This window comes from Rhipicephalus sanguineus, chromosome 4, assembly GCF_013339695.2.
Source record: "Rhipicephalus sanguineus isolate Rsan-2018 chromosome 4, BIME_Rsan_1.4, whole genome shotgun sequence".
Taxonomy (NCBI): domain Eukaryota; kingdom Metazoa; phylum Arthropoda; class Arachnida; order Ixodida; family Ixodidae; genus Rhipicephalus; species Rhipicephalus sanguineus.
In genome coordinates, this window is record NC_051179.1 from 166378450 (window position 1) to 166392582 (window position 14133).

General features: G+C 48.6%; 1 protein-coding gene across 1 annotated transcript in view; it reads left to right on the forward strand.

The window, feature by feature from the left end:
• The window catches only part of LOC119391817 (fatty acid synthase), a 168891-nt gene that overhangs the window by 104583 nt on the left and 50175 nt on the right, over positions 1–14133 (forward strand). The window contains exon 15 of the mRNA XM_037659466.2: positions 5127–6342. Coding sequence (XP_037515394.1) covers positions 5127–6342 — 1216 coding nt within the window. The remainder of the gene's footprint in view (positions 1–5126; positions 6343–14133) is intronic.

Below are 14133 nucleotides of genomic sequence, written 5' to 3' on the forward strand. Positions count from 1 at the left end.
TAATACCGTGGAGGAGCTAGCAGAAGCACAAAGGATGGCACAAATTATCAGATTATCTGGAACTAAAACAGGAAGGGACCTGCTACTTGCCGCAGGCCTGCAACCCGGCATTAACAAAGGCGAGGCTATTCAACTAGACAGTCAAGTCAGGGAATCCTTCATTGTTGACCCATTCCCAAGAAACGTCCATCCACAATTCAATAAGGGTCGAAGGCTTGCGAGGGCAAAAGCACTCCTGAAGAACCCAGTAGGTACAGAAGCCTTCGTAGACGCGGCCCTTCACGAAAACGCTTGCAGATTTTCCGTCGCTATAGTCGACCACGAAGGAGACCTTCTCTCGTCAGCCTCACTTCGCACATCAATGGCAGAAGCAGCTGAACAAGTAGCTGTGGCTATGGCACTACTGGATCGAAAACGCACCACCGTTTACACTGACTCACGAGCTGCCGTCAGTCGGGTCTAATCTCAAGAGAGGCCGCGAGGGTACTGAACGGCAGGCCCTTGCAGGACGTAATTCACCACATTGTATGGTTTCCGGCTCACCTGGGTCTGGACGTAATACCGGGCCAACCGAACCCCAACGAAATCGCACATAATCGTGCGCGAGGATTCGTATGCCGCGGCGATGTGGGCCCCTCTAATGGTTCGCAACAGCTCGAGTTCAGCTGTTCACTAGTCACCTTTCACGAGATTACCTCGCACTACAGGGGGATTAGACGGGTGTTTTCATCCCCTCACCACAAACTCGGTAGAGCACAATCTATCACGCTGAGAATGCTCCAAACGGACTCGTATCCTTCAAGGAGCTTCATGAGTAGGATACATGCGGAGATAGATTCAACATGCCCAGACTGCGGTGACGTTAGCTCGTTGAAACACATGCTCTGGCGATGCCGTGCGTTGCAGGACTACAGTCAAGAATCCTGGTGGACCGCTGCTATCAACGACCCCAGCTACGACGTCCAGCTCATGGCTGTCCGGAAGGCCCGTGAGATGGCGGAGAGGCTCGGCCTCCCCGGTCCGACATGGGACTAGCCATGAGTTGGATGTGTAAACATCTCATGCTCTTCCCTCCGGACCATATAAATGTTTTTTCTCTCTCTCTCTTGGGCGATCTCCCCGAAGGGAACCCTGATGGGATGCGAAGCAGCAGCGGTGCGCACGGCGTTGACCCGGTTGAAACGGGCGTCGACGCGGGTGCTGGGAAGTTGGGAAGCACGCACTACGCCATTATTCGTCATTCTGCAGAGACGCGTGGTACCAGCTACAGATCTGTAAGGCATTATGTGCACTTTGTTGATGCGACGGCAGATGATGATGAAGGATTATGGCTGAGGCCTTTCTATGGGTTGGAAGCTTCAAACGACCCACTAGTTACGTAATTCGTAATGTGTGACGCCCGATCGTTATTACTCTCTCCCACCACTCTATATAACATACGTTAACGTGAGAGAGAGGAAGGGAAAGGGAATGAACTTTGTAGAGACCCTGGGGAAATGGATTATGGGGGTCTTATGGGCTTGCTTGGCCACCAATGGAAGTGCATGTGCGAGTTACCCACTACGCTATAAATTATAATAATATTTGTGAAGTAGGTAAACAGGCACTATGCCATTTTTCGACATTCTGCAGAGAGCCGTAGTACACACTGAACAATTGTGAGGCATTATGTGCGCTTTGTCGATGCTATGCCCGATGAGGGTGAAGAATTATGGCAGAACCCTTTGTACTGGGTTACAAGCATTCAACAACCCACTTGTTGCACATTTCGCATTGTGGGACACCTAGTTACAAAATTCGCGTTGTGTGACGCCTGGTTGTTATTTCACTCTTCAAACACGCTATATTACATATGGTAATGTGGCTCCTTCTCGACATAAAGCCTCTATTGGGTCTTTTTGCAAGGCAGCTTCAAACACCGGCATGGCTCTGAGGTTGAATACTGGGCTCCCACGCAGAGGGCCCAGGTTATTTTTTCGTATAGCGTTTTTTTTCTATTTCGCGCGATAGCGGTTACGAAGAGCGGCGGCGGCGGCAGCGGCGGGCAACTACGGCTCAAAAAATTGCTGTTTATGTGATCTCATAACAGCTTTCGCGGTCAAAGAACAGGTTATATGCTTCTGCTAAGCGGCTGTCATGTCTATTGTCATGTCTAAATATATAGATTGGATAAACTCTTACTGACTTCCTATAACTGAAGCGAAAAGGAAATATTGTTACGCTGACTTGTGTTCACTTTTACAAATTCGCCCTAAAAAGTTTTGGCGAGCTAATTCTCCTGACCGTGGCAGTAATATTGTTACAATAGGTAACGCTGATAACGTTTCTGTCTCTGAGTCACAGTGTGCTTCAGCTGTCAATTCGTCTTGTTTCACTGTTTTTACTGATGAGGAATATTCTTACGTCCCGTGTGTCTACGACCTTGAGTCATGTCTCCAGTAGATATTAGTGTTGAAGGCGTATCAAAACTTATACGCGATTTAAAGGTGTCTAGGCATTTAACACATTATGTCCAGTAGATTTTTATACACCATTTCTCAGCAGTCCTTACCTACTGGCCTGCTTCACGCTGACTGGAAATAGCTAAGGTAATTTAGGTACATAAAGATGACAACAGACACTCACCAGGTAACTACCACCCCATTTCGCTACTATGCATTCGTTGCAAGCTTCTCGAATACATCATTGCCTCCCATATATACAGCCATCTTGAGTCAAATAATTTCTTCTTTCACAATCAACATGGCTTCCGAAAGTGCTGCTTTGTGATACTGAGCAATTGGAATTTACGTCAGATTTACCTTACGGCATGAATGATAACAATATTATTGACAGCATCTTTATTCATTATGCGAAAAGCCTTTGACCGAGTTGTTCACTGTCGCCTGATAGCTAAACTAACTGCACTTAGGACTGATTCATTAAGATTAGCTTCGCAATTGTCATGTAATCAACAGCAGTTTTGCATTTGTGAACTTAAACTTCACTACGTCATTTGTAACGTCAGATGTGCCCCAGGGCAGTGTACCAATCCCTCTTCTTTTCCTTAGTGATACTATTTATTTGACCACTAAAATTTCTTCTGTACGCAACATTTCTTGAATTATTGCGCAACATATAGAACAATTACTGCGAAAAAGACCACGTGACTTTACAAAAAGGCCTTCACCTAATAAATGAGAGGTGCGACCATCGGCACATGGCACATAACACATCTAAATGCTGCGCACTGTCACTCCTAGGAAATCGGTACATTCTTTAACCAATCTTCTCAGCTAAAATTCGCCGTGCATCTGCTAGGTGTTTATCATTGTACTAATCTTGCCTGGTGTACTCACGCCGAGAAGATATGTGCTAAAACTAAGAGAACATTGGGACTTTTACGTGGGCATCATTCTCCACTTACCATTCGGCAACACGAAACGCTTGTTCGCCCACAACTAAAATATGCTTCATCAATCTGGTCTCCTCATCAAAAATACATAATAGATCAACTGGAATCCATCAAAACTCGTGCTTTATATCTTCTAATTAGAATTGTCATTCCAGCATTACCCAAAATAAACGCAATATTTTCCTTACTAATTTCGATTCCCGTCGCTGTGTTGGCCTGCTGTGCCTTTTTCATATATGCTACTATACCTCGTGGTACAGTCGTCTCTCGCTTGAAATTCCTTCACGCACATCTAGTCGACTTCATAATCATCTCAGTTTCAGGCGAATTTTTGGCCGCACACAGTCACTCAATAATTCTGCATGGCCGCGCGCCATTGCACTATGGAATTCCTTTCATGTGATCCATAATGAAACGGGGACGCGAATAAAACGGCACACAAGAAAAGATTTACACAGGATGATGTTTTCTTGTGTACCGTTTTATTCGCGCCACCGTTTCATTATGAACCAACACCAACTCGCCCAATTTTTTATTATACTTCCAGGTGATATTGTTTCGTTAAAAAATCCTGCCAAACTGCGTGAACGCTTCCAACGTGATATGTTCTCTTCACTTTCTTTAACGATGTTTTTGTTTTGTTTAATACTACAATTGCTTATAGTGTTTCTTCCTTCCTTCTAATATAACAATTTCTCTGTTTCGTCTTCCTTTTATGCCTTATTTTTTGTCATTTTTCTGTGAACCCCCTGCTAACTCGACGCTCCTCTGAGGCCTGTAGAGTAATGCAGCGAAAGCTCGATAATTCGAAGGGGACTATAAGGGTGTTCGAATTAAGCGGAGTTCCATTTAGTGGGTGGGCGCTAAAATGAACGGTCCTTGCGCGAAACTGCGCGGGCAGAACCAAAAGAAGCCATCTCCGGACCCGTTATCGCGAACACGCTACTACACCTTTGTGGCAGGTGATTTCAAAAATCATATTCATGCAGCTTTAACAGCCAATAGAATTAATTGATCAGACCGTGATATGCCAGAAACAAGCACCGACATCGATTCATGGGAGCAGTGAGCCTTAATGTCGAAACCTATGGCGCTATTTATGCTCCAAAACACGTTTATTTACCTGACAGAGTTAACGCAATCAAAATAAAAAATAAAAAGTAATCAGTAATTTGAATTGGCTTGCGTTTCTTCAGTCGCAAATCCATGAGCATCGTTTGTAGCTTGCCGAGGAGCTCCAGAGCAGCGTCCGAAATCTCGTCTGCTAAATATTCTGTAGCTTCGTTGTTGTGCATCATATAGGAAACTTACCTTAGTTTGGTTTTACAACATATTGTGATCACTCTGCGCCGACTTCTGCGAGGAGCGACGAAAAGCAGGTGCTCCCAGTTTCAGTTAACCGTTGTAGATACAGACGCGTTCGAATTATCAGGAGCGTTCCCCCATAGACATACACAGGGCTATGCCGGGTCCAGGGCGTCAGTTCGAATTAACTGTAAGTTCTAATTAACCGAGTCCGACTTAACGAGCTTTTACTGTGTATAACTGAATACTAAGGGAAGGTGAGACTAGGTACGTCTGTGTGTTTTGTGCCTGGTGCATAAGAAAATGTCACGCATATGTCTGTATGTTCATATTTCTAGCTCATCTGGTTTGGTAAGGGGGGGGGGCTGCGATAAAACTTTGCCCGCCTTATGTGGAGCCCTGCGCACGCCTATGCTTATCTTTGCAGGTGTGGACGTTGTCTACAACCACGACCAGAACACGTGCCGTGCCGGGGGTGCCGTGATTCGAGGTCTCCATGTAAGCGTCGCCCAGAGGCCCGCCTTGCAACAGACTCCCCTGATTGAAGCGTACCGTTTCATTCCCTACGAAGACAATGAGCAAGCGATGCGCGACCGGGAAGCGTCCTTGAAGGATTATGTTGAGTTCTGCGAGGCCATCACCTCGCGCATCGTGAACTGTCGTAGTTACGAGACGCAGCAACATTTTCCCAACAAAGGCGACGCGTGGGAGCTGAATGAGCGGGCTCAAAAACCGCGCTTTCCCACTTTTCTGGAAAACAGTGGTCTTCTCATTGTTTTGGCTGCCATTGAGGAATCTGCCAAGTTTTCTTCATTTGCCGCCAGCGTGCGTGCCGCATTGGAAGATCACAAGAGTTTCCTAAACAATGACTGTCTCAGCACAGCTCTATTCCAAGAGAATCCATTAAGACACCTTCTTGACATAGTACTAGAGAACACAAGCTATTCAAAAGTCCGAATTTTAGAGGTGGCGTCCAGTGAAAATTGTTTGCTTCTGGCACCATGGGTAATTTCCTTGCTTTCCCTGTACAGTACACACTTGGAGACCGAATACACCGTGGCACATCCTTTTCCAACATGTCTTTCGGGACACAAGATTCCCACGGGTGTCACAGTAATGACGGGCGACCTGTGTACTGTATCTAAGAGCGGATTTCTAGATTATGGCTTAGTTATCATAGTCAGTGGAATGACTGGTGCATCGAAGAACCCAGCTCTTTTGGCTGAAGAACTGTATTCACATTGCCGAGAACGATGCTTCGTGCTCCTGTCGCATCGAACGGCACTTACTGCAGCAGAGGAGTTCTTGTCGTCAGCCGGGAATGCGAACTTCCAAGTATTTTCCGACAGGGAGGTTGTATCCGCTTTCAAAGCCCATGGCTTCGTGACCGTAAGTCTCAAGTCTAATTTCTTGTCGAGCTTAATGCTTTTGCGAAAGAGATCGGCGAACTTCGATGCTACAAAACACAAGTTGCACAAAGTGGAGAGCCCCGGATTTGAGTGGGTGCCGCCCCTCAAGGATAAAGTGCTGGACGCTAAGCGTGCCGAAGAAAACATCTGGCTACTCTCTGCCGACACTGGGCCCAGTGGCGTAATTGGCCTTGCAAACTGCCTCCGACAGGAGAGTTGTGGACACCGTATACGGTATGCAATTGTCCTCGCTCACAATATTATTTTGTTCCGTTTCAGTTGCACTTTTGTTCGCTAACAGCCATTTCTCATTGACTGAAAACAAAGTAGGCACCAAAGTTTATACTGGCTTGCAAATATTGTAGCGACGAATAATGCTAAAAAATCAATCAATCAACGAATCATTTTATTTACCACGTCAGAGAGCGCAGGGCAGGGGAAGAAAAAGTTATTGTGCGCTTGAATAAGCTTCCCAGCCGATTACAGTTGAGCAGCATGCAGTGAATGGCGCACATGAGTGTGGGATGCCGTGTCAATGGAAGGACGCATCCCAACATAAAACATAACGACTGTTTATTAGCGTAGTAGCAGCAGCGGTGCGAGCATAGCGACGCTGCGCTCAGTCGGGTAGCGAAGAAATGATGACTTCCGAGCTTGGAAGCTTGGTTTTAAAGCCAACGTCGATGACATAAGCCTCCGGTAACGCTGCGGTGCCGCTGTCCCTTATCGGAGACGTGGTGTAGCATGCAGCCGTGTCACGCGGGGCTAGCGAGTGAAGAGGCGGAGACTGCGCCGGTTTGTGCGCAGTGTGTCGCCACATCATCCCCCCCCCCCCCCGCGGAGTGCAGAGCCCTCAGGAGCTGTAGAAATCTGGGAGGCGTACCAGACGTCCAGAGCGTGTCGTGACCGGAGCGGGCTGCGGCGTCGGCGGCGGCTGTGGATAGATGCCTGTTGGAAGGAGTGGTACTGCCCGGTTCGTGCGAGGCGATGTATGCGGGCTTGAGCCGGTCAATCGAGACGCGGACATCGTTCCCGTTCAGGCGCAGAGTGAAGTTTTTGTTGTCGCGATGGACGACCAGGTAGGGTCCGCTGTAAGGTGGTTGGAAAGGCCTGCGGATGGTGTCATCGCGGAGGAAAGCGTGCGTACACGATGCTAGCTCCTTGAACACGAAATGTGTAGGCTTGCAATGGTGGGCTGCAGGTGACGGGCGTAAGGCAGCTATGGTGCGTCAGAGTCGGGCGACGAAGTCGGTGGGATATGACGTCGTAGCGCTGGATGGCAGTGCAGCGAGGAATTCACCTGGGAGACGGAGTGGTTCCCCGTAGACGAGCTCTGCTGGTGTAGCATGGATGTCGGGCTTGAAGGTGGCGCGAAGACCGAGGATGACGGCTGGGATGTCCTCGAGCCAGGTTGAGTCCGCGTGGCACATAATGGCTGCTTTGGACTGTCGGTGGAAACGCTAGATCATTCCGTTGGCGCAGGGGTGGTAACTGGTGGTCCTGAAGCGTTCGAAACCTATGGTCAGCCCGAGCAGCCTGAAAACGTGCGACTCGAACTGTCGTCCTTGGTCGGTGGTTACGCGGCGGGGGGCGCGGAAACGAGCGATCCAGCCGGTGAAGAAGGCCGAGGCGACGTCTTCTGCGGTGATTCCCTCGAGGGGCCATGCCTCGGGCCATCGAGTGTACCGATCGATGGCGGTGAGGCAGTAGCGATAGGGTTCAGTCGGGGGAAAGGCTCCTATGATGTCGAGGTGGACGTGCTCGAACCGACCGGAGGGCTGAGGGAATGTTCCGAGGGGTGACGTGACGTGCCTGGTGATTTTAGCGCGTTGGCATTGAATGCACGAGCGCGCCCAGGTGCGACAATCCCGCTGCATGGAGGGCCAGACATAACGGTCAGCCACGAGGCGTGTAGAGGCGCGTGTACCGGGATGGCTGAGGTTATGGAGCTGGTTGAAAAGACCACGGTGATGGCGCAGGGGTACATAGGGCCTGCTTCGTCCTGTCCACATGTCGCAACAGATTGGGGTTGTGGACCCTGAAACGGGGACTTGTTGCAGCAGTAGTGAGGACCTGCCCTTGAGAACTTCCTGCAGTTCGACGTCCATAGTCTGAGCCTCGGCGAGGACGTCCGCTGTTATCTGCACAGAGCTGATGGCTGCTACACGTGAAAGCGCATCGGCGACCACGTCGTCTTTCCCGCTGACATGTTGGATGCTGGGTGGTGAACTGCGCAATGAACGAGAGTTGGTTCTGCTGTACAGGTGGGAGCTTGTCGCGATGTTGAGAGAAGGCGTAGGTAAGAGGCTTGTGGTCGGTATAGATGGTGCAGTTCTGTGCTTCGAGAACATGGCGAAAGTGTTGTACCGCTTCGTATATCGCCAGAAGTTCTCTGTAGTAGGCTGGCAAAGTTGACGGGGCGGTGGTCGTGGTTTCGTCGGCGGAACTGGTGGTTGACGGGGTCGTTTTCCGAGCTGCGAGTTTCTTGGAGAAGAACGCCAAGGGATGCCAGGTGTTGTCCACGCGTTGCATGAGTGCGGCGCCGATGGCGAAACCAGATGCGTCCGTGAAGAGTCACAAGGGAGCGTCTGGCACGGGATGGTTGAGAAGCGTGGTGGTGCAGAGGGCGGCTTTGCATTCTTCGAACGTTTTCGCTAACGTCGGTGTCCACGCGACGGGTTGGTTTCCTCGTAGGCCAGCCAAAGCATCATGGAGGGGAGCCTGGTAGTCGGATGCGTGTGGCAAGAAACGCCGGTAGAAGTTCAGCATGCCAAGGAAACGGCGAATGTCTTTAGCGGTGGTGGGTTGAGGGTAACGTTGCAGGTCCGAGATGCGGTCGGGCAAGGGCCGAGTTCCCTTAGATGAAACTTCGTCATCGAGGAAGCGGACGACGGAAGCGCCTAGCGTACTTTCTTGGGTATTGACAAGTAGACCGTGGTCGTCGAGGCGTTGAAACAGCAGACGAAGGTGCCTGTGGTGCTCTTCGGCGTCGCGGAAAAATACCAGTATGTCGTCAAGGTAAACGAAGCAGAAGTCGAGGCCGCGGACGACTTCGTATATGTAACGCTGAAAGGTTTGTCCAGCGTTCCTCAGGCCGAAGCTCATGAAGGGAAACTCGAACAAGCCAAAGGTAGTGATGATTGCCGTTTTCGGGACCTCATCCGGATGGACGGGTATCTGTGTGTAGGCCTTCATGAAGTCAAGCACGGAGAAGACGTGGCAGCCATGAATGCGATGGGCGAAGTCCTGTATGTGGTGGACGGGGTACCTGTCCGGGATGGTGCGTGCGTTGAGGGCACGGTAGTGTCCACAAGGCCGCCAGCCTTCGGTCTTCTTCGGAACGAGGTGAAGTGGCGAGGCCCATGGACTGTCAGAGCGGCGGGCGATTCCTTCGCGGAGCATGGCCTCGCCACTTCACCTCGTTCCGAAGAAGACCGAGGGCTGGCGGCCCTGTGGGGACTACCGTGCCCTCAACGCACGCACCATCCCGGACATGTACCCCGTCCACCACACACAGGACTTCGCCCATCGCATTCATGGCTGCCACGTCTTCTCCGTGCTTGACTTGGTGAAGGCCTACACACAGATACCCGTCCATCCGGATGACGTCCCGAAAACGGCAATCATCACTCCCTTTGGCTTGTTCGAGTTTCCCTTCATGAGCTTGGGCCTGAGGAACGCTTGACAAACCTTTCAGCGCTTCATCGACGAAGTCGTCCGCGGCCTCGACTTCTGCTTCGTTTACCTTGACGACATACTGGTATTTTCCCGTGACGCCGAAGAGCACCACAGGCACCGTCGTCTGCTTTGGCTATGCGCATGCGGTCCGGGTCACCAGATGTGGGATGCCGTGTCAGTGGAAGGACGCATCCCAACATAAAACATATCGACTGTTTATTAGCGTAGTAGCAGCAGGGCGAGCCTAGCGACGCTGCGCTCAGTCGGGTAGCGAAGGAATGATGACTTCCCAGCTTGGCAGCTTGGTTTTAAAGCCACCGTCGATGACGTAAGCCTCCGGTAACGCTGCGGTGGCGCTGTCCCTTATCGGAGACGTGGTGTAGCATGCAGCCGTGTCACGTGGGGTTAGCGAGTGACGAGGCGGAGGCTGCTCCGGTTTGTGCGCAGTGTGTCGCCACATGAGCATAAGCAGAAAGAGGGCATACATTATCCTAGCAGATGATCACCAAAAGGACGCGACAAGTACGCACAATTAAGAGAAGAAAAAAACGAGTAAAAAGCACTACATCAATAACAAAGTTCTTATCCGACATTCTAGATATCAGCTCACGAAGAAAGCATGAAGCGCAGACTTGCAACTCGAAATATCAAATCCATTTTGCGGTAAAATAATTAATACTGGGAGTAAAGTTATTCTCAACATCTCGGCGTGCAATTTGTGCGTGGTGTTCTTGTTTCGAATATTTTCCTGGGTCAAAAGGGATGCACAGAAGAGTATTCGGCTAACTATGCTATATCTGTAAGCTAGCATTGGTAAATTCTTTCATATTATTTCACATATCTTTTATTTCATATATCTAAGAACTCGGCCTAAGTTATAAGTATTAAAACCTTTGGAATACCGGCAGTTTGGAAGAGCTGTGCAGAAGGATGATCTCTGGCTAACTTGTGAAATATGCTTAAAGCTTTCTTTTGAACGACGTAGAGCTCTTGTAAGGCTTTGTGCGTGCCAGTGCCCCACATCAGTTGGCAGTAATTCACTTTTGACGTAAACAAAAATTTGAAAAGCAGCAATTTTAACGCGATAACGTAAAGAGCTCGTTTCGCCGAAATTCCGGCGTCGGCGTCGTTGGTTGTGCGCAAAAAATCAGCGTTGTTCATGACAGAAAAATCGAGAAAGATGCAAATGAAATAAATAATCAAAATCTTTGGTTCAACTAAGAATCGAACCCTGGCATTCTGCGTGGCAAGCAGGTGTTCGACCACAGAACCACGCCATTGCTTGAAAGAGCTTAAAAAAAACACTATATGCTTGTCTCGCAGTGGGAGGAGCGTCTTTAACTAATGTAATATTGCATGGCAGAAGCGTACAATCCCGCCAGGCGTCAAAACATGTGAATTGCTGAACGAGTGGGTGTTTTAATAATATCTGGGATTTAACGTCCCAAAACCACGATATGATTATGAGAGACACCGTAGTGGAGGGCTCCGGAAATTTCGACCACCTGAGGTTCTTTAACGTGCACATAAATCTAAGTACACGGGCCTCAGACATTTTCGCCTCCATCGAAAATGCAGCCACTGCGACCGGGATTCGATCCCGCGACCTTCGGGTCAGCAGTCGACCGCCATTAACCACTAGACCACCGTGGCGGGGCCAGTGGGTGTTTTAAAGGCCCACCCATTACAAAGCGATCAGACATATTTAACCGTCATCAGCAGCGAAAGCGTCATGAAAGTGAGCATCAAAGCTGCGTAGCTTCGCGTGTTGCCTTACGGACGCGTATTGGGCCCTTCGCTGATTTCGAAAAGGAAGAATTGTGGCGAAGAGGGCACTGCGCAACTCTACTTGCAGGTATTCTTGGATAGTTTAAAACAGCCTATGTTACGCGCACAAACGTTCATTTTCTTCTGCACGGTTGAGACATGCACCGAGAGCCGAAGCTAAGCTAGCAGTTGACAAGGCGCTGCGCAGGGGGCCCGATTCCGCTATCGCGTTCTACTTTGAAGGCGAAGCTCAAGCGTCCTCCAAAGTTTCACCCTAGTTTGAAGAACTTAATTGTTGCGGTATAAGAGACCAATAAAACGCGAGACCAATAAACATTCGTAATTGACATGCACACTCCACAGCAACTTTTCTGTAAGCCATACACCAGGAGCTTTAAATGCTAGCACAATTTATATGTTTTTGCAGCTATAAGTGAAGTATTCACAGCGTAATGCAGTCTTACCCTTTGGGCGAGAAATGATCGCTTTCGTTCTCGCCGCAATAATTTCTGGTGCATTTAGTTTCAACCAACGCTGTAATGTGGCAAGCATTATGCTAGGTTTTCTTTTAAATTCGTCAGGACCTATGCGGTCGGCCGCACGCCGACCGCATAGGCAAACACAAAGCGACGATTTACGATGCCTCAATTCAGCCGTAATAACTGCCTTTCTGTCTGGAAGAAGCTGATGAAGCCACGCGTTTTACATCCTGCGTAACAATAATTTTTCTGCTGCACATTGGACCACGTTGCTGGCCCGGACTGCCTGACTGGCAAGTCCGCGGCCTCCTCCTCCTCTTTGTCGCGTGGCACAGGAGGCTCGTAAACGTAATCAGTTATATTTCTTGGCAAGTTGAAATGTTCTACATCATCAGAGGCGAAGTCATCGCTGGTATAGGGAGTACAACATAGTTTCATACTGCGAAGCTATGTGACGACGTGCGCGCTTCGAGAGACGGCGGCCGGCCACCTGTCGAATGAGGGTGTCAAAACGTCACGGCTTCCTACTCACATTGGCCAAGTGGCTTGGCACACGCTCAAAAAAAACGCAGAAAATAATACCGCCCACCGATATGTTCTATAAGTGACGACCTCTTTTCGATGTAATCGCCCACTGGGCATTCATTTTCAGCATTTCCGCAAAATTTTTCAATTTTGCTTCAGTATCTCTTTAAAGAGGCCATGCGACGCTTTTGCGACTGTCTTATTCAGCGCAGCAATGCTCGTACCAACGAAAATGAGACGAACGCAAAAAGAATTACCAAAATTGGGGCAAGAAAACTGGTGTTAGTCTTCAAAGTTCAAAACTCGGCAGACGACGACTCTAATGTTCGCGTTAAGCAAAATCTTTTTCGCTGACCCTCTTGCCATCATTTTTTCTGTGTTTTTTTCTTTTTTTCCTTCCTTGTTACATTTCTGTCTCCCTTCATTTCCGTCCTTTTCCCTCTACTCTTAACGTGGTATAATAGGACACATATGCTGTAAATTTTGCTATGTTACAGTATTCATTCGCATCTAAGCCGGTGTTTTTTTCGGAAAAAAGATGTGCGAAAATGGGAGGGTCGGCTTAGATTCGAGTACAATGATTAAGGTTTTTTTTTCTGGCCTTGAGAATTTCAGGGGTCGGCTTAGAATCGAGGCCGGCCTAGATTCGAATAAATACGGTATGTCGTGAAGAAGACTGGCTCCAGTCGAAACGTCGACAAAATAAACTTGTAAGGCGCATCTACATTTATACTTATAACCTGGCGACATCCAATGTTACTCATCCGCATTTAAGCCATATATATATATATATATATATATATATATATATATATATATATATATATATATATATATATATATATTGTGAAAGAATCGTGATGCCGCAGATGAAACTTTATTTGGCCGAACGTGTGGCCGGGAAACGGAAAGTCGGACTACAGCGATACACACTGTACACTGATAGCGGCTAACAGAGCGGCGGCCGTCGAGAAACTGAGCCGCGGCAAGGCGCGCCGGCATTTTATACATGCGGCATCGAACATTCGAGCCTTATCGCTGGTGGCCGCGTTAGTTCCAGAATAATCTTGACTATTCGCGTGATGTGCGCAAACTTGAAAAGTGATCTACTACAATCTGGAAGGTTCCCAGATATTCTGGGGCGGCCCGTGCAAGACAGCGATCACACGTGCAACGGACCAGTTGCACAAACATAGCAAGGAAGCGCGCGTGACAAGATATATATATATATATATATATATATATATATATATATATATATATATATATATATATATATATATATAGTTGAAGGAGTGGTTGCCTTTGGTTGCCGTATAAGTATGAGAGGTGGCACTTCAAGAAAATTTCATTTATTACGTCGACGTTTTGGTCAGAGCCTGACCTTTCTCAAGACAAAATGTTCGTGCATATTTCCGTGTTTATATGGACATCAAATGAGAGGGGAAGGAGATGACAGAGAGAGAGAGAAGGAGCGGGAGGGTGAAAAGTTTGCTTAGTGCCCATCAGGAGCGAGGAGTAGCACGCCACCGCCGACAGCGGAGTGCTTCGCGACAGGGCTTATACTTATGCGTCG